At 39.2% G+C, this 27,799-nt stretch overlaps 1 protein-coding gene across 5 annotated transcripts; it reads left to right on the top strand.

Annotated features, from left to right (window-relative positions):
• Window positions 1-1,687: 1,687 nt before the first annotated feature.
• Window positions 1,688-26,479, top strand: SPPL2A (signal peptide peptidase like 2A). 5 transcript variants are annotated; one of them, XM_053954270.1, is made up of 18 exons: window positions 1,688-1,901; window positions 5,042-5,161; window positions 5,895-6,077; window positions 6,810-6,899; window positions 10,182-10,315; window positions 12,384-12,535; window positions 13,290-13,386; window positions 13,898-13,999; window positions 14,606-14,687; window positions 14,947-15,021; window positions 15,660-15,716; window positions 15,874-15,927; window positions 16,353-16,452; window positions 17,257-17,334; window positions 17,657-17,817; window positions 19,922-19,955; window positions 23,116-23,173; window positions 24,495-24,577. In XM_053954270.1, exons 1-17 carry the CDS (start codon window positions 1,848-1,850, stop codon window positions 23,151-23,153), a joined length of 1,611 nt encoding a protein of 536 aa, XP_053810245.1. In that variant the 5' UTR covers window positions 1,688-1,847; the 3' UTR covers window positions 23,154-23,173; window positions 24,495-24,577. The 5 variants fall into 5 exon arrangements, with proteins under 5 accessions (XP_053810245.1, XP_053810246.1, XP_053810248.1 ...); XM_053954271.1 differs by lacking the exon at window positions 23,116-23,173 and having other exon boundaries at window positions 24,495-26,479; XM_053954273.1 differs by lacking the exon at window positions 15,874-15,927.
• Window positions 26,480-27,799: the final 1,320 nt, after the last annotated feature.

Here is a 27,799-nt window from a genome sequence, read left to right on the forward strand (position 1 = left end):
TTTCTCTTTGGCCCATTTTTATTTCCAGCTGCAGATAGAATAAAAACTGCTGTGTTTTCCTGGGGAACACAAGGAGAAGGATTACTGTGTGGCAGGGCAGGACATGTGGCCGCCATGGAATCTGATCCTGGGAGCAGCTACGCACTTGGAATTCAAATTAAACACTTCTTCCATGCCCAAAATACAGTGTAATGTACATACGCATAGCTCATTACAGATCACAGAATTGGCAGATTTATTGAAGTAAATCAGTGTTCATTTGTCATCCAGATCTTGTTAGACTCAGAAGAAGAGATAGTAGTTGGCGTAAAGTGTCACGGTTACTCTGACAACAGCACCAGAATAGAAACACACAGATGGACAATACTAGCCTGTTTTTTTTAAATACCAGTTCTGCATAGAATATTAATTATTAGCTGTGTCATAGTGTGCCATTATCTGTTTAACTGTTTAAGCACATGAAATTGTTAGACGCGCTTTTGCAGGTCAGCAATTCTACAAGATGCACAAGCCTGTTCTGTTGCTGATATAATGATGAATTGCAGATTGTCACTAAGTGAAATAAAAAGCCTGTCTGTTACCATCAAAATATCGGACTGATCATAACACTACTTATGTACAGGTATGTAAACATGACTCAGTTTTTACAGCAACAGAACAGCTTCTTGACAATTTGCCATAATGCAGTGGGGAATGTTCTCTGGAGATGTTCTATATGCCTTTGCTCTTAAATGCACAGAGAGTGAAAAACAGTGCATGCAGGAATCTCCTTCCTCAGTAGTAATAACTAACAAACACTTAGTTTGTGAGAACTCAGTTTGAGTTACCCACTTCAGGCTTTGATTTACTGGTGCTGAAGTGGAGCTCAACTCTCATACGCTTGCGTCTCCCTTTCCCTCACACCTCCGCCCTCTCAGTCATGGCCTCATTCCCTTCTTTCTACAACAATCTTTCTTATCTTCACCCCTTCCTCTTCCCTGTGCCGGCTCTTCGGCAGGCCCCGGGAAGGGGCAGAGGGCGGACCGCGGAACCAGTGCTGGAAAACCTCCAGTGAAAAAAGGGATGTTGAACAACTTCCTTTGCTGGTAAATCACGGAGCTGTTTCAGCCCGTCTCTTTCCTGGAAATCCTTGCTTGTTCTTATATCTGATGCATCACAGCCCTTTTAATACTTTCAAAACCTGACGACATCTCTGAAATGAGCTTGTTGGGTTGTTGGGTTTTTTTGGGTGTTTTGTTTTTCTTTTTCTTTTTTTTTTTTTTTTTTTTTACGAGCAAACAACACAACTTCCTCAATCTTGTGTTATAGGTCACACTTTGCTGTTTCTCGTACTTGTTGCTCTCACGTACGACATCCTGCTATCCTCACCATACCTCTCCCCCATGGCTCTGCGAGGGCTGGACCGAGGGGAAACACTCGGACTGCTTTGTGTCGGGAGACGTGAGGCAAACGCGGCCGTTTCCTCTAATTTGTAGGGGCTCTGAGGAGTTTTAGTGAGCCCGTCAGTGCCTAAAACATTGGGAGCTGCTGCGTGCATACCCCGACACGCTGACAGCCACGGACCCGCAGCGCACCGCAGCGAAAGAACACACGGACGCAGAGGCACACAGACACCCGGGGGCGGGGACGCGCAGCCCCGTGCCCGCCCGGCTCCCCCAGCACCGCCCCGCCGGCAGCGCCACCCCCGCCCGCCGTGCCCGCCGCGTCCCGGGACCGGCCGGCGGCAGCGGCGGCCGCGAAGGACGGAAGAGGAAGTGGCGCCGCGCCGGGAGCCGGTGAAAGGCTCCGCGGGGGCGTGCGGAGCCCGAGCCCAGCCAGGCCCCTCCCCGAGCAGCCGGCGGAGGACGATGAGGGCGGCCGGGCCGCTGTGGGTCGCGCTGTGGGCCCTGCTGCTCCCGCTGGTAAGAACGCGGGGCCGCGCTGCCGCGCCGGCCGGGGCCGAGCGGCGCCACTCGGGCCGGCCCTGGCGGATGGTGCTGCCTGTCCCTGCTCTTCGCTGCCGGCCCAGGGGCTCCCTCTGCCCGCCTTCTCCCCCGGGCCCGTTCCCGGGAGCTCGCACGGCCCGGGCAGCTCCCATCTCCCGTGGCTGGGCTGGGCTCCCCCTGCCTCCGGGCGCCTCGGGGTTGGGCTGGAGTGCGGCCCGGGGGGTTTGGGCCTCCTGGGCGCACCTCGAGCGAGGCCTCTCGGTTCCCCCCACCGGGCCCGGGGAGCTCAGGCCGGGCCAGCTCCGGTCGCGCCTTGGGAGCTGAGATAACAAATCTCACGGGTGCCTTCGTGGATAAACATGGTGTTTAAATTTGGATGCGGGAAAGGGGAAAGCTCCTAGTGTGTGTTTGTATCCTGACTTTTGTCTCGTTCATCTTCAGTTTTGGTTTCGGTGTGGCACACATTCGCAGCTTCTCCCTCTCCACAGGTGTACCTTGCCATAGAAATCTGGCAGACCTTCTGCCAAATGGGGTAGTGAAATGGGGAGGTCAGAAACCTCCATAATGTGCTTGGGCAGTATAAAAGACATGTATGCATTAAATGCTGTTCCACGAAATTGTTGTTTTTGTTGAGGTTATTTTTTTTACTTAATTTTAACAGAATTTGTCTAGTTTTGGTAAGACAGGATGCAGAATACTTCTTTCCTATGTAGGAAGTCACCATTGGATATGCTCAGCAACAGGTGCACAGCACAGTCTCTTAGTACCTTGATAATGCCTTTGGGGGTAGTAACTTGTCTCCCTGAGTCCCTGGTTCACCTGATTTCCTGTATTCTGTGTGGTGGAATTACTGGTACACTCCAAAAGTCAGCAGTCAGCTCAAGCTTATATCCCTGCAGTGACAGGGACACCTTTGGAAAATTAGGGATTAAGACACAGAATGAGACTTCTTCTCTATCAAAGACAGGGAATAATACAACAAAAATTTAAAGGTGATAAGGGAAGGAAATATGATGAGAGAGCAACCTGTCAGAAATAGGAAGGAATTTGTTTGGAGGTCAGGGGCCATTGGGAATTGTCTGAGCCTGAAGGGAAAGGAGATGGTGATGCCCCTTAAAGTAAGGACAGCTGTCATTCCTCTTCTCCATGGGAGTGCTTTTATGCCAGAGCAAATCAACCTAGGGAAGCAGGTTAATCTTTTCAAGAGATGTTTTTGTGATCACACATTTAGTCTTGTTCTTAAGTAGCAAAATTCAAAATGTGCTGGTTGAGAAATGCATCTGTACTGAGAGTAGGATTTGTTCAGTGGCACAGCTGACTGCACACCTACCCAAAGCAGTAGCCCTGGTCTACTGTGAAAGGATACTGAAGCCATTAGAAAGTAACAGGACTTTAGCTGGATGCAAGAGGGTTTCCCTGGGGATGTACCAAGTGAGGCCTATCACGTAGTGTTTCTTTTAATTTTTAACTTTGAAGCGCTGTCTCTGGAGCTCAGCAGTGAATAGGTGTGGGTGCATGTCATGCTCAGGTCCTGCCTCCCTCCACCCCGTGAGGATGAATTGTGTGCCCTGATTAATCCCCAGAGAAGGGAAGCTTGCCAAACAAAACATGCATATCATATAAGCGAGGAATCGCTCCTTCTAGGTAGATTTCTGCTTGTGTAGCGTTAACACTTGATTTCCTGGAACCCAGAAAACACTTATTATTCTATTTGGTGGAGCAGAAAGAGCTTTTAATGGATGTAAACCTCTGGGGTTTGCACCTGTTAGAAGTCTTTTAATTCACCATTAGCTTGTACTTCTAGGTGAAAGCATTTAAGAGGGAAGCTTGATAATTTTTGTGCTGATCATAAATCATGGAACAATTTATTTCAGCTGACAGCTGAAGAAGTGTTCTGTATTAAACAGTTAATGTGCTCAGGCCCTTTGACACAGTTCTCCCAGCAGATGTTCATGCGCTGGGGCCAATATAATGGATTCCTCTGAAGAAGGTTTTTTGCTATTCAACCCAGGCAGACATAAACCTCTGAAACAATATCGTCACATGCTTTTATTTTCTCTCCAGTTCTCCCTTGCTGCAGAATATAGATCTTCTAGCTTGAGGAGAAATGCCTCTCTAGCACTGTTAGTGCTTAGCATTGTGTATATAACTGTTTGGGCTTCTCCCCCATACCCATGCCTACTTCTAGCTTAATATGTTAGTGGTTTTTTTATACAAATCTGAAATTTACAGCAGGATTTAAAAAAATTTTTTTTTACTCTGATTATGCTTCTTGCAATTGAGGTCAATTTCAAGACAAACAGTTGAAATAAGAACATCTTCCAGTTTTTTATGGGGATAATTTTTGAGATGCAAATAATGTTTATTTCTTTTCATTGCTTTATAGCTGTAGCTGCACCTAATCTTTAGTCTGTTAGTTTATCCACTTCGATACCTGACCTTTATTTATGCTTGGGGAGAAGTATACATTCGTAACATTATCAGAAGTTTTAGAATTCAGCTGTATTTTTAAATAACAGGAATCATTATGTGAGGGACTCTAATCTTAAGAAATTTCCAGTATTTCCTTGACTACACAAATTGTTCTTAAGGTACACTAGTTGGTCTCTTTGTGTTTACAGTTGTGTGACAAAAAATATTTGGGGAATTGTCATATGATATATATATGTATATATAAATAAATACATATAATCCCCTACTTTTATTAGTAGGGAAAATTCTAGAGTCTGTGAGGAAGGAAGACTCTAGAACTTAACCTCTTTTCCATGTACTCTTCTAATTGCTTTCCATGTAAAATTTTACACTTTTTGGAAGGCACAAGATAGAGAATCTGAAGTAATTTGCTTTGGTTTCTTGCTGGTATTCTGCTTGGTGACATGAACTGTACATGTCATAAATACACTGTATTTGCAAAGAGGATAAGCAGCATTATACAGTAACTAGATTCTTACTAGCTTTCCAACCTGCTCTCAAGCTCCCCATCTCTCATGGAATCAATTATTATGTAAATTCCTTTTCTCTTAACAGGTCTTTCTCTTCATAAGCTTTTTAGAAGAATGTTTGCATAACTGATATTCTGAATTTGGTGTAGCTCAGAACTCTGTGACCTGTTGCAGGTGGCTGCTGATGAGGGGATCCTGCACGCCTCTGGAAGTGGAGTGCCTCCAGTAACTAAGGATTACTGCATCATTTACAACTCTAATTGGGTATCTCTTCCAAAAACCTTGGACAATGCTGTAAGTAGCTTGTAGTCATACTCTCTAAGAAAACTAGAATGCAGTATGAATTTGGGTCAGTTATAACTGGTCTTCAAATTTTTGAGTTAAATACATGCTACACTGAATATTTGCCATTTTGGTTCATGTTGTCCCCTTCCCCTCCAAATCACCCAAAAAAAAAAGTCTATAGTGAACATTTCTATCCTTTAAAGACTTGGCTTCTAGAGTTTACAAAGGGAATACTCTCTGTGCTTAGAACCAGTTTTTGTATATGTGTTTATGTATTAATTTTATCCTGTTAATTTTTTTTCCTTCGGATGTTATCCTTATGTCTAAGTTTTATATTTGGGAGTTAAAGTTCTGTTTATTTGTTTACAAAAATTGGTAAACTTCTGAACCTTTTTTTGTATTGGCTCATCAATTTGATGTACTGTTTAATTGTCTTGAAAACAGGTGATTTTTCTGTGTAATCAGTTTCTTATATTTAAATTACAATACCAACTACTGTGAAATTGCACTTAGAAATAGCCAGATTATTTCAGCTCTGTGCTGCTCGAAATGTCCCTCACTATTGCAGGCTGCAGAAACTGCTGCTGTGATTTTATATTCCTGAATTATTCTTTTCTGTTACACCTCTTCCTGGCAAATCTCCAGTTAAAAGAGCATAGTAATGTAATCATCTGGATTAACTTGTTTGTAATATCAAATTTCCTACTTCAATCACATTCCTTTTCTCCCTCTTTCTCTACAGACTTTCAGGACTCTGGAAAACCTGACTTCTACAGTCCTCTGCAGTTCAGCTGAAGTTCCTTCTGGCATAATGAAAGACAAAGCAGTTGTAGTGATGAGAGGAAACTGCACTTTCTTGGAGAAAGCAAGAATTGCACAAAGTTTGGGTGCTAAAATGCTTTTGATTGCCAGTAAATCTAGGCTGGTGAGTTACAACAAACAGTTTTCTTCTGCACTGAAATAGTGTCTTGTCTGTCTGGTCCCATGCAGTGTTGTGCAGGGTAATCTGAGAGAGGACCCAGAGCACATGTGGGATTCCAGCAGGAGTCTTTACCCTCCCCACAGAGCTGTGCTGGTGGGGCTGTGCAATGCTGGCTTACATCAGCTCAGAGGAGCTACAGAGCTGGGTTTTTACACATTCCTTGTATCTTCAAACACGTTTCTGAATGGAAATACTTGTCTTTACCGTTCCCTAATTTTAGTGCATTCTGACCTCCATGTAAACTTAGGTGATACTGTTTTTGACCTGTGTGATAAAAATAAGCTAGGGAAATGTAATCCAAAACTGGAAATAAATAAAGGTCTTGTGAGATCTCGTTGCTTTTCTGTTCTCCATTGCAGATGCAAAGTGTATGTACAAATATGTAAAGATTATGAATTTGTGTGATTATCACAGAAGGTTCATCTTGTTTTAGAAGTGTAGAAATTAAAGACAGTTTTGATTATCCCTTGTAAAACTATAAAAACACAAGAGCTGTATGAATCCAGATGTATTGGTAGTATCATCTGATTTAAGTACATCTATCTTTATCCATCTTTTGCAAAGGGTGATGAATGAGCTTTTTTGTTTTTATCTTTCTACAAATACAGGGATCTAACCTACTTTGTAAATAGGCTCAACATACTTACCACTTACCACTTACACTTTCTCTTTTAGTCTGCTATTTCAGACAACAAGACTGATTTTGAAGATGTGACTCTTCCAATTGCTCTTATAAGATATAATGACATAGTAGATATGCAGCTGGTAAGTAACAGAACTTCAGCACATTATGGTTGTATAAACTTAGGTATTTGAACAAATAGATTAATTTCAGGTCAGGTCTGAATGTCTGCCTGATTTGAATATGCTTAGATACTGCTTTCATTCCTAAGAGAGGATGGACATTTAGTTGTGAAAGTACTGGTCTTCCTAAGCAGGTGAACAGGCTGATTGATTGATTAGAACACTGAGAATGGGAAACACAATACCTGACTGCAGATGGGGAACCTTAAAAGTTTCCTGCTGAACAAGATAAGCTGTCTTCCAGTAGACTTGGATACAGCTGCAGGTGCCTGATACACCTGAAGAGCTGTAGCCTGAGAGTGCTGTTCTTTAGTGCAGAAGCTACAACAGCTGAGCTATAGCTACTGGCACCAGAGCTTTCAGGCAAGCAGCACCTGAGCAGGTTGGATCTTGAGGAAAGACTTGAGAGTTTTTTGCCTTTGCCTGATGATGAGCTGCCTCTGTACAGTGTGACAGCATCTGCTAAAGAGTAGTTATAGTTAGGCAGTGTAGTTTGAGTTTCTGCTGGTGAGTTGATGGTGAATGCCAAATGCATGTTATTAAAATGCAACAGTTGTGCTATCTCCTACACTTTATAGGCAGGGGAGTTTGTTTTGGGAGTATTTGGAGTTTCTTTTCCTTGGCATGTAATACTAGAATAAAAAATATTGCACAGGGTTTTAAGGAAAACAGTATCTTTTCTTCAGTGTGGCTTTTTCTGTTGTTATTATATTGTTGTTTTGTTTTTTTATTTAGCATTAATAGTTTTGCTAAGCAGGAGCTGTGTTGCACATGTTTTTCTGGGGATAGCCGAGGCTAGCACTGTGTTGTAGTCTTAGCTTCCTGAGTTGAATTTGCAAGCTCACTTCACCATTTCTGCTCTTAATCTTCAGAGCTGCCATGGGAGGTTGTGTTAGGTAAGTATGCAAACTGAAACTGCCTGGATTGGTAGGACTTTGGTTGTTTACTGTTGTCATTACAGATAGGTACTTGCTGAGCACTGACATGACTGAAGGCTTGTTCTGTCTTCAGACTGCCACAGCCTTGATAAGTACTCTAGTTGGGTTCAGGTTGTCCTCTGTCTTCAGATTTGTTTCTTCAGTCAGATAAGTGTTGTTTGCTTGCTTGAGTGATTTTAGGATGCCCTACTAACATGAACAGGAACTAGGGCAAGTTAGGTCTGGATCTTCTCTGCATTTCTTTATTGCCCAGTTATGCTTGGAGTGCTTGACATGGAATCACTTCTGTAAAGCTGGAGTAACTCACCAAAGCACCTCTACTGTAGGTTAGTGTGCCAGGTGATGTCTCATACTGCTGCTGAATCAAATAATTCATTTTTGTCTTATAATGAGACTGCCTTCATAAAAGTAGTGAAGAACACAGCCTAGACTACAGGTGATCTTTCCTGGTTCTGCTCTAGTTCTTTGCCAAAGCCTTCTGTCATGTCACTGGCAGCTGTTACTTTGAATGATGCACTGTTTGGAATCCAGCAGTCATTGTACACTTCCAGCTACAGTTGCATTTCTTGTTTAACTCTCTTTAAAGCTTCCAGCTTCCTCCTTTTATTTCGAAGAGAGAGACAGCAGCAGTCTGAGGGCAAGTAGTTTGTATAAGCATTCTTTTTACTTGACAAGTAAATAATCTCTGTTAGCCTTCACCATTAGAGCCAGGTCTGTTAAGTTTTGGTAGCAATAGCAGAGTGTTACAAACCTGTCGGTGAGTGGACAGCTCTCTTGCAGATGTGTTACTTGTTTCATTCTAGTGCTCCCTGTGGTGGAAATTGAGACTTAGAAAGTTTTTAGTGAAGAGAGGACTGATAGGAGCAAAAGGAAACAATTGCTATAGATTCTAATGTGAATTATTCTTTGTAAGATTTATGAAACTTAAAGAACAAACTGGATTAAGATACTTTGGAACTGAATACTAAAAATGTATAAGCCTCTTAGGGTTTTTGGCTTTTTTTTTTGTTTGTTTCTTGGTGGTGTGTGTTTTTTTGTTTGATTTCTTTGTTTTTTTTCAGATAGAGGATGCTGTGATTTGAATAGGGTTTTCCCCCCTTTAATGTTATGTTCCACTTCACACAACTGCAGTGTTTCACTAGAATTTAATGTTATTCCTTGTTTTCTGAACTTCCATAACTTCAGGCAAAAAGAATGATTGTGACTTCTTTAGCCTGCAGAAAGGTTATTATCTGTAATTAGAAAATTTAGATGTTGAAATGATTCAGCTTTCTTTATCTGTGGCTGCTGTGTTCCACTCTACCACTGGGCTTCCCATTCAGTTTTTCTAGTGCCAGTTTGATCTTTCTGAAGCCAAACCTGTCTGGCATGTTCTTCTCTCTCTTGCTTTTATGTCACATGCAGACTGTAAACAAATTTGGGTTTTTTTTCTGCATCTCTGAAGTCTGTTCTCACTGCACGATTATTTTAGATGTCTGGAGTTACTTTAACTGCAACAGCAAACTTTTCCTCCCTACTACTTTCCATTTCCTGTCAAATTTTCATCCTTTGTTTTTTAAATCTCACCTTTCAGTCAAATGGAAAGCACCTTGGTTTTGCTTTCAAGATTTTTATACAGTTCAGTACCACTTACATCTCAGTGTTCTCTCCCTTTTTTTCTGCGTACTTCAGCTGATTGGTTTTTTTCTTTTCTTAGGTCTTAAATTTTTTAAATAGTGTGAAATTGCTTTCTTTTCATTTGAATCCATCTCAAGACATGTTTATGTTAAGCTGTTGGTAAATAACTTTCTGCCACCTTGAGCTGTCACTGCATTCTGTCTGAAGCCTCATGTCAGTCTCTGAACTGAGTTCTGTGGGTTTGAGAGCTAGATGTAGATCTGCTGATACCTCAGTGGACCTGTGAGTTGTATTTCAAGGTGATGGAGTTAGATGTGCTTTCCTGCAGAGCACATGGCTTCAATAGCACTTGGTGTATTTTGGGGGGGGGCATTTGGGCTAGAGGCACAACTTCTCAGAAGTGTGGAAAGAATGCAAAAAGGTACCATTTTCTCTTGTGGTATCTCTGTATTTACACAGGAGTAGTAATAGATTTGTTTCCAAACCTGACCATCCGGAAAGGTAGCATGGGAAGCATTGCTTCTTGGCAAACATATGACATGTCTTGTCAATGAAAACTGTGAATTGAAAACTTCCTCTTAGCATTGTATAGATTAAGAGAAGGAAATCATGAGGTACATCTTGTTGGAAAATCAGCAATGTAATTTCTTTGTTCTCCTTATGAACCAACTTTTATGTTATGTTTCAGGTGCTTGGAAATGAAGTCAATGTGACTCTGTATTCACCACCTTTGCCAGAGTTTGACTACAGTATGGTTGTCATCTTCCTAATTGCTGTGTTTACAGTGGCACTGGGAGGCTACTGGAGTGGAGTAGCAGAACTGTAAGTTGGTTAAATGGAACTGCTTAAATTACATGGACTGCAAAGCTTGTGAAAACTGTCAGTATGATCAGTGAGAAATTATTTTCTTTTAGGTTGGTAGTTAAAAAGTTTGAAGACCTAAGTGCAATTAGCTGCTTTGTCATTAAATGTTTTGAGCACTGTAACCTCTGAAAAATCACCAGAGGTCTTTGAGGAACCTTAGGCATAGATTGTAAAAGTTCCTGAGGGATAATGCAGCTCTTGGGAGGAGGCATGAGTTAACATTTTGACAAATTACCAAACACTCTATAACTAGCATTATAATTTTCCAATATCCGCAATAGAAATGAGGTATTTTAGTTACACCTTTCAAGTGCAGTGATTCAGGAGGTAAATACATATCGTATGTGGTGTCTGGATTGGTAGGGATCTGTACAGCTGCTCCATCCCAGCTGGCTGTGCAGCACTCCTGTCACTAGGAGCAATTGGAAGCACAGTTTGGTTGTCTGGCTGGCTCCAGATAAAGTCCAACCTGGCTTATCTGCTTCAGCTTTTGTTTTATCTGGTGGAGAACAGAGCAGGGGCAGCAGCAGCTCTCGGACTGGGCAGGGACAAGGAGGCAGCAGCAGTCCCTGTGGAGGGAAGAGGGAGTGGCAGTGCACAATGTGGCAAAGGCAGGGGGAAAAAGGGGTACTGGGGGATTCTGCACTGTCCTTGAGAGGTGTGCAACTTTAAGTGATGCACAGAATTGTTACTAGTCTGGCGTTAAACTGGCTGTAGCTGGCTTTTGAGTGCGTGGCATTATTCTGCAGTATTTCTTGAGTGGCTGTGTATGCTAAATGGGCCAGTGTGTGTTGCTACCTTCAGGGTCTCAGTGGTGTTCTGGTGCTTTGCTCCTCAGCACAACAAGGAGAGGATTGTATGTGATAACAGCAGCTTCCTTTTTCCCACAGTTATGCAAATTGGCTATTTTAAAGAGATTAAAGAAGTAGAAGGAGGGGAGGTGTGTATGTTTCTTTTTTTAAAGATTGGATCTGATTATACTTCTTTTTCACCCTGCAGTGCTGCAGGGTGTGGCTGCGCTGAATGCTAAAATAACAAAATGTGGTGCTGTCTCCCATATTAAAAATACCTAGATGTAATTTATTAAACTAGTTAAAGTGCTCTTTCATAAATCAAGGGTGAGCTTATTATTTTAAAAAAGCTGCTTATTCAAAGCATGTCTTCTGAGAAGGTGATTCATCTAACAAGGTGCCTTGCTTCTGTGGGTTACTCTCTTTTGAAGGTTGCTGTTTCAGTGCTGAATTCAGCATTTGGTAGGTAGGTCCTGGAATTCCTCAGGAACAAGCTGTCTGATGGGCAATTTGCGCTAGGTCTGTACTAAAGACTAGAAGGGCTCTCTGTTCAAAGAACAAACACAGCAATTTAAGCCTCCTTATTTTGCATGGTGAGGTGTAAATATGGAGTATGTATGCACAGAAATCTTACTCCCAGTGAAAACCCCCGATCATACCACCTCTCTTTCACTTACTCTGTAATTATGAGGTGTAAAAGAACTAGTACTTAACTAGCTTCATTCTGCTAACATGAATGGGTTTTGCAGACAATGTCTAGATGAGGTTTTAAGAGTGTGCATTACCTGTGGTTTTGATTTATTGTAGACATATTTATCAGATTCTCCACATTTAGCCCAATAAATTTTCTATTCAGAGGTGATGCACTAATAGAGCTCAGTGTGTGCATCCTGAAAAACAGTTTTAAGAGTGTAGTACTACTTTTCTTCACATGGGTCAGGGTTTTGGTTGGGGATGCTCCCTTAAAGTTGGCAATTACCACAACACTGGAAAGGAGCACAGTTAAGAATCTTTTCCTTGTGATCTGTGCTAGGTTGGAAGTGCTTATCTTCATTAAAAATTTGAGAGAAATTCAAACAATAACCATACAGTTTTCTGTGGGTGTAAGTCTAATGATAGTATGAGGGACTAAAGTGAAACCTTGTCAGTCTAAATGTTCTATAACATCAATTTTGGTCATAGTAAAACATTTTCATAATCTGTCATCTGAGGTGTTTGTTGTTTTCTTAAAACAGTGAGAATCTGAAAGCAATAGCAAGTCCTGGGGAGAGAGAAACCCGATGGAAAAAGGAAGAAAATGTTACTTTCACCCCTGTAACAGTTATCTTGTTTGTTGTCATCTGTTGCGTCATGCTGGTCTTACTTTATTTCTTCTACAAATGGTTAGGTAAGAAACAACAAATAATCTCATCTGACTTACTTTTCTACATGATATTATGAACTGTTTAAGTCTAAAAAGCTAGATTTCTAAACTAAAATGAATATAACTTTTTAAATTATTCTTTCCATGTGTGAGTTGAGGGTTGAAAGGAAGCAGTTGCTACTTAAAGGAGAAGTTTCTTCAGCTGTCTTACAAAGACTGCCTTGACAGTGCTTGTTCTGAATTAAGTCATGTGGAAGAGAGGTGACTAATGATGAGCAAAAAAACCCCATGATTTATGTCGACGTTCTTGGGAGGATAGCAGTGACAACCTAGTAGTGTTTAGAGTTTGCTCGATGGGACCATTTTTTGCTAGCTGGGGTTTGGTGTTTGGTTTTAGTTTTTTGGTGAGGATCTGGCTAGAAAGCAATTCTGATACCTCTGAGTCAAGATTTTGCTTGATGAGAACTTTGTCATGGTAGAGACACTCAGAATTCATTATTTTCTATACTCAACTGACTGTGGTCTCCAATGACTGTTGAGCACTGCTCTAACTGTTAACAGTTTATCATAGAATTATAGAATCCTCAAGGTTGAGAGAGACATTCAGGATCATCCAGTCCAACTGTCTGTGCGGTACTGTCACTGTAACCCTTAAACCGCATCACCCAGTGCCAGTCCAGACACCTCTTGAACACAAAATATCAAACGTATGTTATCGTGTTTATTTGCTGTTTTCTATTTTTTGGCACTGATTCCTGTCTTCATTGTTTTGATTTAGTTTATGTTATAATATCAGTCTTCTGCCTGGCATCAGCGATGAGTCTGTACAACTGTCTTGCAGCATTAATAGGAGAAATCCCATTTGGGCAGTGCAGGTATTATGCACCTTTCACTTATTAAAAATTACAGGCTTCCTCTGGGTATTTTCTGGTTGCTACTCAAGGCAGCATGAAAAGATGAGAACAGTTTGACAAATTGTTTCCTGTATGGTTTTAGTATGCGGGATAGTTACAAAAGAAAATTACAAGCTGCTTTAATAAATATTAAAGGTATCTGTAGCATAATCAACAGTTAAAATAGTTGTAGATTTGCTCCATTACCTTTATTTGAAAGCATTCTGTAATAAAATTTGAAAGGCTCTGGTTGGCTGTCTGAGCTTGGTTTTACAAAATTCTGGTTGTCTGTCATGTGTGCTTATTTTATTCATCGAGGAACTCTGCAAGGGGAGGATCCTACACATTTGATCCTCTTTGGAGCAAGTACTGTGCTATAGGCAGCAGTGGAGTTGGGTTGAGAACACCTTGTCAGCTTAAGGATGTGTGATAGCACAGGAATGTGTCTTGGCTGTTGCAGGCTTTCTCTTTTAATTTAATTCTTTTCTTTTAGGATTACATGTTCCAACAAAACCATTGAAGTGAGGCTTATTTTTCTTGCTATATTCTGCATAGCAGCAGCTGTTGTCTGGGCAGTATTTCGAAATGAAGATAGGTAAGTGGTACATTCTGACTTAAGAGTAAGGTGAATAATTGGTGTTAACGAACTTCCGAGCATACAACTAATCCTGGAGCACAGCATCCTTCTAAACTCCAGTGCCAATTTCAAAAAAAGTCATGAAAGTATTTTGAAGCTTAACAAGCATGGGAGTAATAGAGAACAAAGCAATGTAAATGAGCTGTGTGGTAATTTGAAGTTATAAAAAACTATGAAGGTGAGGAAGAACTAGCTTGATTGCTAATGATTGCCACAGAAGAAAAGAGGTGCAGAATAGCATAGGGAATAGCTCTGCTCAGCAGTAGCTACAACATCCCTGTGTTATCAACACTGTTTCCAGCACAAATCCAAAACATAGCCCTTACCAGCTATTGTGAAGAAAATGAACTCTATCCCAGTTATAACTAGCACAGTTACCTGTTTATGTTCAGAGGCTGGAATAAATTGACTATCTTGAAACTAGGACTTCTGTGGTTTTGGTAGAGTAATTCTGAAAAACTAATTTCTTGCTTTCTGAGAAATTTTCCTTGCTATTTCCAGAAAAATCTAGATTCCAGCAGCAGTTTGAACAACCTGTAAAAATGTTTTGGGTTTTATTTTCAGGTGGGCTTGGATTTTGCAAGATATTTTGGGAGTTGCTTTCTGCCTAAACTTCATTAAAACACTGAAAATGCCCAACTTTAAGGTACTGTAAGTTGCTTACCTTAAGAAAATATTGTACTGCCGTGAATCTGTAAGTTTACTGTCAGGAAGTAGATTTTCAATATGCAAGAAATATATATTAAAAAACATAATCTTTACCATTTTTAATAATTATTAAAATAAACTAATCCTGTTCTAAATGTTATGCCGGATTAAAACACATGGTACTCTAATGGTACCAGAATCTAGCTGTGTGGTACTTGAAAACCCACAGTAATATTTTCTTCTCTTTTTCTTGCCAGTCCTGTGTAATACTTCTAGGCCTCCTCCTTCTATATGATGTGTTTTTTGTCTTCATAACACCATTTATCACAAAGGTATGTCTGTGAATTTACTGTAAAAACAAAAATGTCTGGTCATTGGGAGAATATTTTTGTTTAACAGGTCAGTGTTTGCAGTGTTCTCAATGTGGGAAAGCTGATTTCCATTTTTTCCCATGTAAGACAATAGTGGCCTAAATTTTTATGGCAATCACATGGTCAAAAGTAAACCATCCCCACTTAGTGTGAGGGATAGTGTGATCATGAGAAATTACTGCCCTCCAGATTTTTTCTTTCTTTTGCTTTAAACACTCATTTATTGGAATATGCTCTGGTACTTTCTGCAGTGGTCGATCACTTACAGTGTGGTATGAGCTGTGTGCAAGTGTTAACCTGCTTTTATTTTGAAGCAGAAAGCTCATGGCAGAAAAAGCTGACATGTTTTTATCTAAAATTCCAGCTACATCTAGTGGACTTGTTGTTTGGGGTTTTTTAACATTATTTTAGGCTGGACTACCTGCTTTTATTGTCAAACAATACAGTATAATACTGTACAATAGTGGGGCATTCCCTTTGATATTCAGAATTTTTCCAACCCTGAGTTGTAAGTGGAGGTACAAGCAGTTTTTGCAAATGTAGTATGAAAGTTTTGGTTCATTAAACCACTAACTTTTGAAAAATAACTTTAATTTCAGAATGGGGCAAGTATAATGGTTGAAGTTGCAGCTGGTCCCTTTGGAAACAGTGAAAAGGTATGAACAGTTGTTGTAATACGTCCAGCATTAAAGTACTGACTCTGTGTAGCTAAATCATAGTGTGCTTTTCAGCATAACTTTCTCACAAAATATAGCCAGCTTCTGCTATTTCCTTTTAAGTATTAAATGCCTGTTGACTTGGGTTTGATCCTAGAGTGATGGAAACTTGGTGGAAGTCCCTACTGAACGCTCAGCTCCCCATGAGAAAGTAAGGATTGTATTTCAGATACTGGATTTTTAAATTATTTCCTCTGAAAAGAATGTTCTTTTGGGGAAAACCTTACTGTCCAAATTTCTTTTAGGGCCTGGATATCATTGATCAGTATTCTGTAGTTAGGTTAATAATCCAGATTTGTTATTCCTGTTACATGGTTAAATATTGTTTTAACTTTTTTTTTGTGTGTGTGCATATTATTTGTAAATCTGAAATTCCAGCTTACCAGTTGCCTTAAGCTTTATCTACTTTCTATGTTGGTTTCTGGTTTTTACTTCAGGTTCTACCTATTTTGAAGTCTGCATTAATGATAAATTAATTATATTTAAACTGTTTATTAATTCAAGCAACCAAAAAAATCCAGAACACCAGAATGCTTTAGATGTGATTTATGTGGCTTTTGAAATAATGTTTTCCAGTTACCCGTGGTTATTAGAGTGCCTAGACTTGAACATTCTCCATCAACACTCTGTGACTTGCCCTTTTCATTGTTGGGTTTTGGAGACATTATTGTCCCAGGTGAGCAAATGTTTTTGGTAACTGTAACTTATGAATAAATATTTTGGGTTTTAGTCTTAGCTGGCTCACAGAGTTTATTCACTGGGTAATTACTAAATCAAATGCAGCAGTTTGCCTTGATCAGTCAGTGCAGAATACAACAAAAGCCAGAGTAGAAGAAAGCTTGCTATTTTATAGAATACTTAAATAGTGAAAGGTTTTTTATTTTCTTTTGTACTGGATTAAGTAAATGCAAGTCCCGTAGGTAAATCCAGTTGTCAGTATTAACTAAATTTCATTAAAATCTCACAGAAAGCAAATATTCTGTGACTTTGTAGGATTTTCATATCCTAGACTATGTAATTGTAATGTAAAATGTTTTTCCATCTTTCTCAGAAGAACTGAATTTGGCCATAATTGGAGTCCTGAGCAAATTACTTTAATGGAGAATGTGCAGGCAAAATTGCTGAATGTTAAGAGTGAGCATTAGAATCTGATTGAAGAAATTAAAAATAGGTTGTTACACTTCTGTATTAGAAAGCTGAAAATAGCACAGTGTAATTAGGTTGCTTGAAAACCCCAAACCTCTAATTCCAGGGTTGCTTCGCTCATATTTCCATTATGGTTTTTTCTACATTTACTGTAGGATTTCTTAGACTGGTTCTTGCCTTTACAGAGAAAATATTGGAAGAAGATAAAATACTATAATGGGAAGTCTTACTATAAATTCTTTTATGCTGCTTTCATTTGGAAAATTGGGGAGAAAAAAATCATGACTAAACATTTAATTAATCCTTTTCCTTTTTTAATTTTTTTCCCTTCAAGGGCTTCTGGTTGCCTATTGTCGAAGATTTGATGTTCAAACAAGATCATCTTCTATATACTACATTTCCTGCACAATAGGTAAATTAATATTTCAGCATGGTTGTTCTTTGTGGTAGCTTTTTTTAAATGGCAGATCTAGAGGTGTTTTTTTCAGGTAAGGTTCAATGTTGTCAAGAATCTCTGCAGAAACTCTTTTTAGTGTGCCTACTTGTACTTAAGGTGACTATGGCATTGAGTTGCTTTGAGAAGTCTTGCAAATATAGACCAGCCTATTGTGTCTCTTCTTCAGTTATATTAACAAGGAAAATATTGCTTAAAAAGAAATTGTCTTACTAAATGATTGACCTAATCTAAAAATTCTCCTGTTCTTGATTGTGTATGTATGAATGTCTTTTTATAGCTTATGCCGTTGGCATGGTGCTGACCTTCATCGTTTTGGCACTGATGAAGATGGGGCAGCCTGCCCTTCTCTATCTTGTACCATGTACACTCATCACAAGCTCCCTCGTCGCCTGGAGGCGCAAAGAGATGAAGAAGTTTTGGAAAGGAAGCAGTTACCAGGTAGCCTGGAGGCCTTGAGTATTCTGTTGTCAATTCCTTTGAGTATATGCTTCTCTGAGAACTTGATGACAGATCCCCTGCAACCCAGTTTCTGCAAGGTTTCCTGTGATCTTCTGGAACTAATAAGGAAAAGTAGTCTTTCCTCTTAGAAAATCTTGCTCTTAGTGGTTGACATGGCAGAAAAAAGCTCAAGGGAGATGAAATAGCTGGTTCAGTACTCAGGGAGGAAAAGTAATTTGTTCTATCTGCTTTGAAATGTTTTCTTGTATTTTAACATTCCCCATCTATCATCTTGACGTGGTATAACATGAGTCACTGAACTAAGCATGCAGACTCCAAACTGCACTAGTTCTGTATTAGAGACAGTTCCAAAAAATTGGTGATCAGCTAGAACTTTAGAAACTTTCCATGCATCACTGATGGCCTACATCATCAGGATTGTATGGAGCATTCAGGAACAAAATAGCTGGGTTGTGTAATTGTTTCCTATCACAGCACACACAGTGGGCACACTGCCTTGGATAGTCTGTATTTCCCCCTTGGTTATGTCTAGCACTACCCAGGAATTGCGGTTCTTAAAATTTCACCTGTTGACACATGCACATTTTCCCTGATGTGCCAGTAACCTTTGTAAGCTGGCATTTATCACCAGACAGAGCAGTCTCAAGATTACTCTGTGTTCTGCTTGAGACCTAAGTTCAGTATTGTTTGAACTGACCATCACCTATACCTAGGGCATGTTGAACTTGGAGCTTGGATAGTCTGTTCTGGGAAAAGGTGGGTGTCAAGTTCTTGGGGGATAGAAGCAGCTCCTGCTTTTTCAGGATTGGAAAGTTTAAGTGGGTCAGTGAAATCAAGAGTAATTCTTGTAAAACTACAGGCACCAGTTCCTATAGTATTACCAGCAAAATGCTACCTTTTGTTGATCTAATACACTACACCTGCTTCAGCTGGAGGTTGGCTTAGGTGTGAAATTACTCAGATTTTCAGCTTTAATTAAATACCCTTTTTGTTTACAAAATCAACTCTATCTTTCATAGGTCCAGTGAATAGAAACATTCCTCTGTAGGTCAGAATTAATTTGGTTTACTGTGCATTTATATATAAATTGGTGGCTGTTTGCTCTTCTAAAATAAACAAAGTCACATTTACAAAACCCAGTAATTCTGGGTTTGTTGTGGGGAAAACACTTCGCAATTTATTTTCTTCACTTGAGTTCTGAGTAAGATTGGCCTAAGTAAATTTGGCAGGTCTCCTTAGCGACAAAAATTTCTTGCACTTCTTGTAGCAAAACTCATACTTGAAAGAATTATGTTGCCATTGTAGTTATTTCATGTCCTTTCAACTAGTTTCTTGAAGGATTAAAACTACTCTGAACTTCAGTTTGTTTTGAGTTAGATGACTTCATTTCTAGCATAATTTAAAATGTTGATTTCAACGTCCCACTATACCATCCCTGAGTTAGACTTCTCTATAACAGAGCCTGCAATTGAGCTCTGTGTAACTTTATTAACTTATATTTTTCTATAACTTTCTGAAGTATATTTTTATATTAATTTTTTGTTCCCAGAGACTGTTATTCAAGTTGCACACTTAAAAAGCTGCAGGGTTGATCTTTCTTATATGTTGTCCTTCTTATCTAAAACTGTATTTTGAACTGTCCTTACTGAACTTACAAACATGCAAAAAAATCCAAGCAAACAAACAAAACCCCAAACAGCCCAGCCCACAGAGCTCTAGGGTTGAAATCTCCAGCTTTCAGTGCTCACTTTGAGGAGGGAAAATATGGAAAGTGTCAGAAGACAGTTTTTTTTTTTGCTACATCAGTGATTGAGGCTTGGGCAGAGCTGCTCTGTTGACAAGGGTGGCCAGACTTGTGTAGAGGTTTGCTTTGCCATCATGGGAACAGAAAAAGCTTGCAGAGTTGTTAGGGCAGAGTGTCCTAAGAATAGGGGTAGAAGAGCATGGGCAGTGCATCAGGTGACTAAACTTCATAATAATAGTCCACTAGTTACCTTTTTGGAGTTTGGGGTTTTTCTGATTTTTTTTTTTTTTTGTTGGTTTTGTTGTATATGATTTTAATAATGGAATGAATTTTATTTAGGTATCGGACTCCTCCAGGACGCCTTTGCTACAAGGTGTGATTATGGCCTTCTTTTAATGCAACTTTATTAATCATCTTACAGTTTCTTTTTTCTTCTTTTTCCCCTTCTGCTTCCTCTTTTCAGTCTTTTTTGCATCTACCTCTTAATTTTGTATAAATTACTTGGTAGAAGAGGGTAGAACTGAAGACAAGATAAAAATCTGTATTCACACTTAGGTCTTCTGGGGTTTTTATTTTTTTAAAGGAGTGCAGGAAAACATAATATAAAGTAGCAATGAAGCTGTGATTCCTAAACCTGAAGGCAGGCTTTGTATGCTTCTCTACTCTCTAGCTTCCCAAACCCTAGGACTACCTTCAAATATTTGCAGTTGGTGTTAGTTCCTCTTCTGTTACCTATATTGCAGTCCTTCACCTGATTTTTCTGTGGCACTGTGTAAATGTGAAAAACTGCTTAGTGCTAAACAAAAATTTTGTCTTCTGTTACAACGCTGAGCATTATAAATTTCCTTTAGCAATCATGTCTGCAGCCCTTTGTGTCATCCTCCTGCTCCAGTGTCCTTGATGCTGTCCTGTCTGCACTGCTTGCACTGGGCTGGGGAGCAGCGGCTGGGGCCGGCCCTTGTGGCCTCCCTGCCGCAGCACGTCTGGACTGCAGCGAGCTTTGACCTTTCTTGGCAGCAGCTCACCACTGCTAACACTGATGGCATTTCTTTTTGCTGTCCACACAGCTTGCAGAGAGCAGTGCAAGCTTCCAAATTTCAGCTTCTCGTGGAATTTAAACGTTTAAATATAATCTTGAATTATAGTTGCTGGAGTTATACATCTATTTATAAAGCATAGGGTGTCTGCCCTGAAGACAGCTTGAGATGGTGAATTCTGCCTGTGTCTTAAATTCTCAAATAAAAAGGACTTTCTCATTAGCTCCTTTCTTCTAAGAAAAAGTACTTTACCAATTTAAATCTCATTAAAAAGCCTTAATAATAAAGAAATTAGATATAAACCAAAGATGATATTAGGAAGTGGGAGGGGTTGAGTGCAAATTAAAAGCAGATGGCCAGACTATTTTTATAACTTAGAATTCTTCTGTCCTGCTGTGCACACTCAAGTTCTTGGATAGGTTGGTTAAAATCACTTTTTTAGTTTCTACTTCATACATATGACAAATACTTGACTCCCCAAGATAGCTCTGAGGTCCCATAATTCATAGCTGAGGTAATTTCTGTTTCTGCATGATGATGCAGTCTTAAATTCTAGTTATGCTCTGTGTGGGTCTTTTATGGTGTAGTCTTGAGCTGTCAAGAGTTGCTGCACAGAAAACATTTTAACTATTCACTGAAGTGCAGAGATTTATTGGAAGAGTAATGTACTTACTTTCCTGCCACCTAACTGGCAGTATTGCTGCTGTGAAGTGAAAAATAAAGGTTTATCTAGGTTTCTGGATTGTTTATACTCCTCATGGATGCCTTCGTGATAAATTAATTTAATACTAATTTTCCAGTTATTGATTTAATTTTAGAATACTGTTTTTTGTATCAGTGCAATCTATGAAATAATTTTAGCAAAAGCATGAAAAATCTAGTGGCATAATGCAACTTTGAAGTCTTCTACACAGAGTAGTTTTGAAACTTGTTGGAGTTTGTTGGTTTGAGGCGTTTAGCACTTCTTATCTGTCTTTGAAGTAATAAATCAACAGATTTGTCACCGGCAAGCAAGCACCTGCTATTTAGTAAGTTTTATAATCACATTTTTAGATACTTGTAGGTTCATCAAAACTGGAAGTTGTTAAGAATTCCAGAACGCAACATTATTGCCGTGAATCTTGCAAGCAACTCTATGTATAGGTATTGTGTGCTCTTACAGGGAGAGATTTGTACTGCCATTTCTAGTTTGGCTCTGTGGAAGTGGTTTTTTGGGGGGTCGAGTTTGCTAGTTTTAGTTTTTAATAGTTCACCATGTTAGTAGATAGGTTAAACAAAAATGATTTTGTTACAAAGCTGTCTTAATACCTCCCCCTTAAAAACTTTCAGAAATGCAGATGCGAGAGCAAAGCTTCTGAGTCTCTTCAACTTCAGAAATGTTTGTGAGCTCTCCACAACGTACAGATTGCTTTGCCTCGTTCTTAGCTTAAAACAACAGCTTTGTCAGGATTGTAGCAAGGTGCCTTCATCTTGCAGCTGGTTATTGTAAAGATTCCTGCAGCTTCTGCTGCAGCTTTGAGGGAGGGGTTGTCTGAGAGAATCCACAGTGGAGATATGTGTGTGGACAAAGCTGCTCAAATGCCATCTTGTTCTTTCAGAGAGGCACCTCGTGTCCTCAGCTTTAAGTTGTGGGCTGTTCTTCTGTGTGGAGGAAAGATTAAAAATGGGGTGGGGTGGCTTTTTTAGCCTTGAAACATTTATATAAATGCCCTCCCACCAATGCCTTAGAGTTTTACAAGGCATTTGGTTTTAAAGTTAACTTCAAAATCTGATTAATAAGTGGAAACTTAAAAATTTAAATACAGGTGCTATCTCCAGCATTTGTACAAAAAAAAAAAAAGAACACTTTTTGCTGCTTAATGCTGTAGGATTACCAGAAGAAGCTTTGACTTTGGAATACACTGAATTATTGCAAGTACTTTTAACTCTTATTTCTAGAAGCATCTTGTCAATTGCATATGAAAAGACTGTACAAAAATGCTTAGCAAAATTACTTTCTCTATGCCAGCCATTAGAGGATCCTCCTAGGCTGAAGGAAGATATGTGGCATGACTTGATGTAATATGGTACTGTGGGGGAAGGTTGTTCCTGTTTTATCCTGGAAATGAATACTTTAATCCTCATTCAAAGGGATGGTTTGAGTTCTATAATTGTAGGGAGTGTTTTTCTTTGGGTGACTTTTGATGTGGATTTTTGGTCACAGTATAGAGGAAAATTCTGGATATACTGAAATAAATGCAAGATTGTCATTAGCACAAGAACTGGGTATTCACTGCTGTGCTGAGTGTGTGCTGCTGCTCTAATTCACTCCTTAAGTCTATTGGCAAGACTGGTGCCTGCCTTAGTTCTTACTGTCATGATTCTGGAACATGAAGGGAGGGTTGTACAAGACCTTTTCTGGTATTAGATTGATATTGTGGCCACTGGGCTCTCCTAAACCTTACCCAAATCCCACTGACTTGTTTTTTGGAACTGTCATCTCGGTTTACTGCACAGCATGCTGGTGTGGCTGGACTGTGAAACAGCTTGTTTAAGCAGAAGTGCTTTTGATAAGGTATGTTTGTGTACTCTCAATGAAACAATTATGGTGGCATAAAAGAAGGAATGGCACAGAGCTGGGTCATAACTAGAGAAGAAGAGAAAAGTTAATGGAACAAGTCTTTTTACCCTGTACATAGAATTATACCACACTAAAGTGTGTACAACACAGCAGTCTCAGAGCCTGGATTTGTCCTGGCAAGGATTCTGAGCAGTTGCTAGTAAGACAAGAAAATAATTGTGTGGAAATCTGCCCAGCTTCGATCAGAACCCACACAGTGAGCAGCTGTTACACAGAAAGACAGGCAGGATGTGCCACTATGGAAGAACGTAAGTAGGGTTTCCTACCCTTTGATGCTTAAAACATTATCTCTTGTCCTAATAATCCTGCCACTCTGGGCATATGAGCTCCTTGGCACATTTTGTTTTTTCAGCATTAGTTGTACTACTTCTGTGTCTTCTGTCTCTGGCTGTCAGCTACCCAAACTGTCCAGTTCTTGGCCTCTTGTTAATTATGCTCAGTTCTGAAGCCCTCAAACTGGTGGTCAGTTTGTCACACTAACAAACACGTGCATTTCCTCTGTAATTCATTCAATGCCTTGTCCCAGGGGAAAAGCCAGAACCGTCACTGCCTCCAGCAATACAACAGTGGATAGGAAAGCACACTGCTTTTTAGTCAGGACAACTACAAATTTGTTTTGAGTTATTCAGGCTATCTAATCAGTTTATATCAATGGCAAGTAGAATCAGTCTATATAATAATCTGGTTTGGATTCTCTCCTGATGCAGGACTTTAGTTCCATTTCCTTTATCCTTTCTGAAATAAAAAGAAAATTTACAAAGAAATGTGACCACTACAGTTAGTTTTGACTAACTGTAATATAGGTAGCCTTTACAGCCATGAAAAGAGAAAGTTAGTCTTTTCTGTTCAAGCTATTGCTTGAATTAAATTCTGTAAATGTCAGGTAAGATCCTAAAGTCTACTTCCAGTTTTGCAAGCCATATCTTTGAAAAATTTGCTTAACCCCAATTGGTTTTTTGTTCTCTGTATTTAATAATTGAGATACTTCTGACTCACAAGTTTATTTTCTTGTAGAGGACTTGGGTCCTTGGAGAATCGTTTTGTAGCGGAAAGCATTAGCTAATACAGCTTTGATTATTTGGCTTAAATACTTTTCTGATCTATAGAGGACCTCCTAAATGTATGCTGCTAAAATGCACTCTAACACATGTTTAATTATATTTCTCTTAGCTAACAAATACTTTAGATCAATGGGGTAAAGCAGCATTTCTTTATAAAGAGCCATTTCTTTTCCTTTTTTTTTTTCCTTTTTTAGATGATGGAACACCTGGATTACACAGGAAATGAAGAAAGCACAGCATCAGCCACTGAACAGTCTGGAGGACAATAATATGTGGGATCCTGATTTAAAATAACATTTGAATTTTTGACAGCTGAATTACAGTAAATTTGGTGAAATTTTACAATAGGGTGCTTCCCACTCTGTGTAAAAGGGTTTTTTATTCCTGCACCTATATTTTTATGGAAAATACTGTTAATAACATAAAAGTAATCAAAAAAGAGTTGCATTTTTACAGCCAAACCATAGCTAGTAAAACTGTGCCTTATTTCAATTCAAATAAAAGGATATTTTCTATGCAATTTTCCAACTGTGTTTCTATACAGTATATTTTTATAAAAGTTGCTTGCCCATATCATCTTAAGTGAAATGTTCTTTTAAAGTTTTGATTAAGACTAGTTAGGTTGCTTTGAAAAAAAATAAAAGTACCCTTCATAGGATTTCTTTCTAGATTTTGAATGCAAAGTTGGATAGTAATGTAACTACAGCAACTGAAGAATGAAACTATGGTTCCATTACTACAAGTAATTCAGTTAACAGTGTGTATGTCAATGTACATTGGGAGCCATAAAATAAATAACAGGGCAAATTGAGCCTGGGGTTGTGAACTCTTCCTCCCCACTCCCCTCATTGTATCATTGGCTTATGCCTTAATTGTGAAAATTGTTAAGCTTTGATGCAAGTCTTTGGATTATATACAGTTCCAAATATTTGAAAATAATAAAAGAGGGGAGGTACTTACACATAATCCTGAATACTTCTGTTCAGCTCCTGGAATAGTTGACAGACAAGATGGTGTGGCAGGCAAGAGGTTTTTTGCTTAGAAGGTGCTATTTGAAGGGGGGGGATAAAATGTTAACACTGGCCTGGTTCTCTCACCTGTTGAGAGTAGGTGTGTATTTGTGGTCTTCATTTGTCTGTGGATCAGTTCAGAGGGATAGGGGAAGACAGGACGGTTTTTTGGGTTTTTTTTTTTACCTCTTGCATCTGCACCATACTTTTTTTTTTTAAGTATTTTTGAAAATTCTTTGCAATTGATAGACAAAACAGGTTTGAATAGTGCTAGTATTACCTGTGTTAGCTAAGGCAAATGCATGTATTTAACTTGTTTAATCTTAATTTGTTTTTGCTTTTAAAGACTTGGAAAAAGGATAAGTAGTTTAAATCATTAGTTTGCATTTAGAAGAGTTTGAGTTTGTTTGATACCTGGTCTTTTGTCAGGAAACTGCAAATTGAGGGGGATTAGGCATAGAAAATTTGTATAGCTGTAATGCTAACACTTGACACCAAAGAAAACTGGAGAAGGCAACAAGGGGAGACCACGGAGTTCACTTAGTGCTAATGCCAGGTAGTTGTTAAAACATTTTTCCTATTCTTTAAATGAATGTCATTCCTATAGCAAGTACAAGTTCAAGAACCCTGGAGAAAACAACTGAGTGAGCACATGCTGGGCAGTGGCAATGGAGGCTTTCCTGCAGTGCCTGGTGCAAGGGCCTCCTTTGTTTGAAGGTCACCTCTAGACATTTCTAGTCAGTTTGGGGCATGTCAGCTCAGGAAAATTTACCCTGATTAAATCTAGTTTAGCTAGATTTACTTTGGAACTATGCTAATCAAGACAATTGAAAATCTGTATTGGCAGTTAACAAAGGCTTACTGCAAATTTACCTAATTTATATAAAGTTTAAACTTTTGTTTGCAAGAGTCAGGAGCAGACAAAAGACAGCCTGGATATCAGTTGTTGCCATTCACAGAGATTGAGCGTGGTGCCAGTTGATACGGGTAAGATAACTCACCTTGTTTGCAGCTTCCCTAAGAAAATAGAAATTACAAGCAGTTTTTGCATGTTAGTAGTTCCCCGCCTTGACTCGAGTTTGAACTGACAGCCTCAGAATATAATGGTCATCTTCTGTTTTATTTAACTGGCATTTCATAATAAATTAAAGCATACCTCAGTGTTTTAATAGCAGACTGAAAATGTGTCTTCTGATGTGTTATGCTCTTTGACAAGCCCAGTATCTGCCAAAGTTCAGTGGTTTTGAAGAAGTTTCTGGAAATTCCTGAAGCAAATAAAGACATCATAACTCATTCAAAATCATGTACAATTGAAAGCCCTCAGAACCTTCACAAATCTATGTAAGATGACTTCTTTGTCTCTTTGAAATCTTCCACATGGAGGATTTACTAAATTTTCAGCTATAAGTGATAATGGAATTAGTATAAATAAAAAAGATCTTTGGCAACATAAGTGTATTCAGCAGCTGGCTGTGGAAGCTCTGTCTTGTTCTGTGCCTAATAATGCTCCATGCCTGATCATGCCTGAGGTTTCACACACGTGTTGCCATTTAGTGGGATGTAAACTAACTTTTTTTTCTTTCAAATGCTTAGGTGCTTTGTTTACAAAAATTATGAATGGAGTTTAAAATTTTATATAAATAGTAGGTTAGTATTGACTACTGAAATGAGGTTTTATAAGTTCAATAGAACTGATTGCAACACTTCTAGCAATTTTGAATGTTTTTAATATTAAATCTGGTTGAGCTAAACACTGTTAAAAACCTTGTTAGTCATACTTTAATAGAAAAATCTTACTACCTTTTCATTGTATGTTTACTGACAACAGCCCCCTTCCTTATGACTCTTAAGTTATCACCTTAAAATGTTATTAATAAATGTTACTTGGAAAAAAATAGTTGAGTAATTGCTTTGTTCTAACTCATCCTTTTCCTACTGTGAATGTTCATGGCAAAACTATTAACACTTCATAATACCAAGTAAATTAAAAATCCATAATGCACCCCCATGAAGATGTAGTTGCAGTTTTTCTCGATGTATCAAAGTTATGATTCCACTTGTAAGTACCTGTGTGATGGGGTTGGTACATTGCTTTCCTCTATTTTTTCCCCTGGGATGAAGAGGGAGGAACTGAAGTGAACTGAGCTACATCATTTCCTGGTGTGACTCAGGAAATGCTTGTTTTACAGCTGTTAGTGCTGAGGCTCTGTGCAAATACACCTGAGAAACAGTGCGCTGGAAACTTCACAGCTGCAAACTTCTTGATGGAAACAAGCTTCCTGCAGTCAGCCAGGAAATGTGCTGCACAGGCATCGTTCAGCTGAAGGTGCTTAGCCATGAGGGCAGGAAACAGCCAAGCCTCAAACTTGAAACCCAGACTGGGTTGAAGTGTTGGCAAGGAAAAAGAAAGAATCACTGAACCTGAGTGCACTTGATAGGTGATCCTTGAGCATCCCTACAGCCCTGTGATATGGTGTTTTGGATGTAAC

Source organism: Vidua chalybeata, chromosome 13 (assembly GCF_026979565.1).
Source record: "Vidua chalybeata isolate OUT-0048 chromosome 13, bVidCha1 merged haplotype, whole genome shotgun sequence".
Classification (NCBI taxonomy): Eukaryota; Metazoa; Chordata; class Aves; order Passeriformes; family Viduidae; genus Vidua; species Vidua chalybeata.

Coding starts and splice junctions, on each gene's coding strand:
- SPPL2A (XM_053954269.1), top strand. CDS start 1,848: ATGAGGGCGGCCGGGCCGCTGTGGGTCGCGCTGTGGGCCCTGCTGCTC. Junction 1,902..5,041: donor GGGCCCTGCTGCTCCCGCTG/GTAAGAACGCGG, acceptor GACCTGTTGCAG/GTGGCTGCTGATGAGGGGAT. Junction 15,022..15,659: donor TAACACCATTTATCACAAAG/GTATGTCTGTGA, acceptor CTTTAATTTCAG/AATGGGGCAAGTATAATGGT.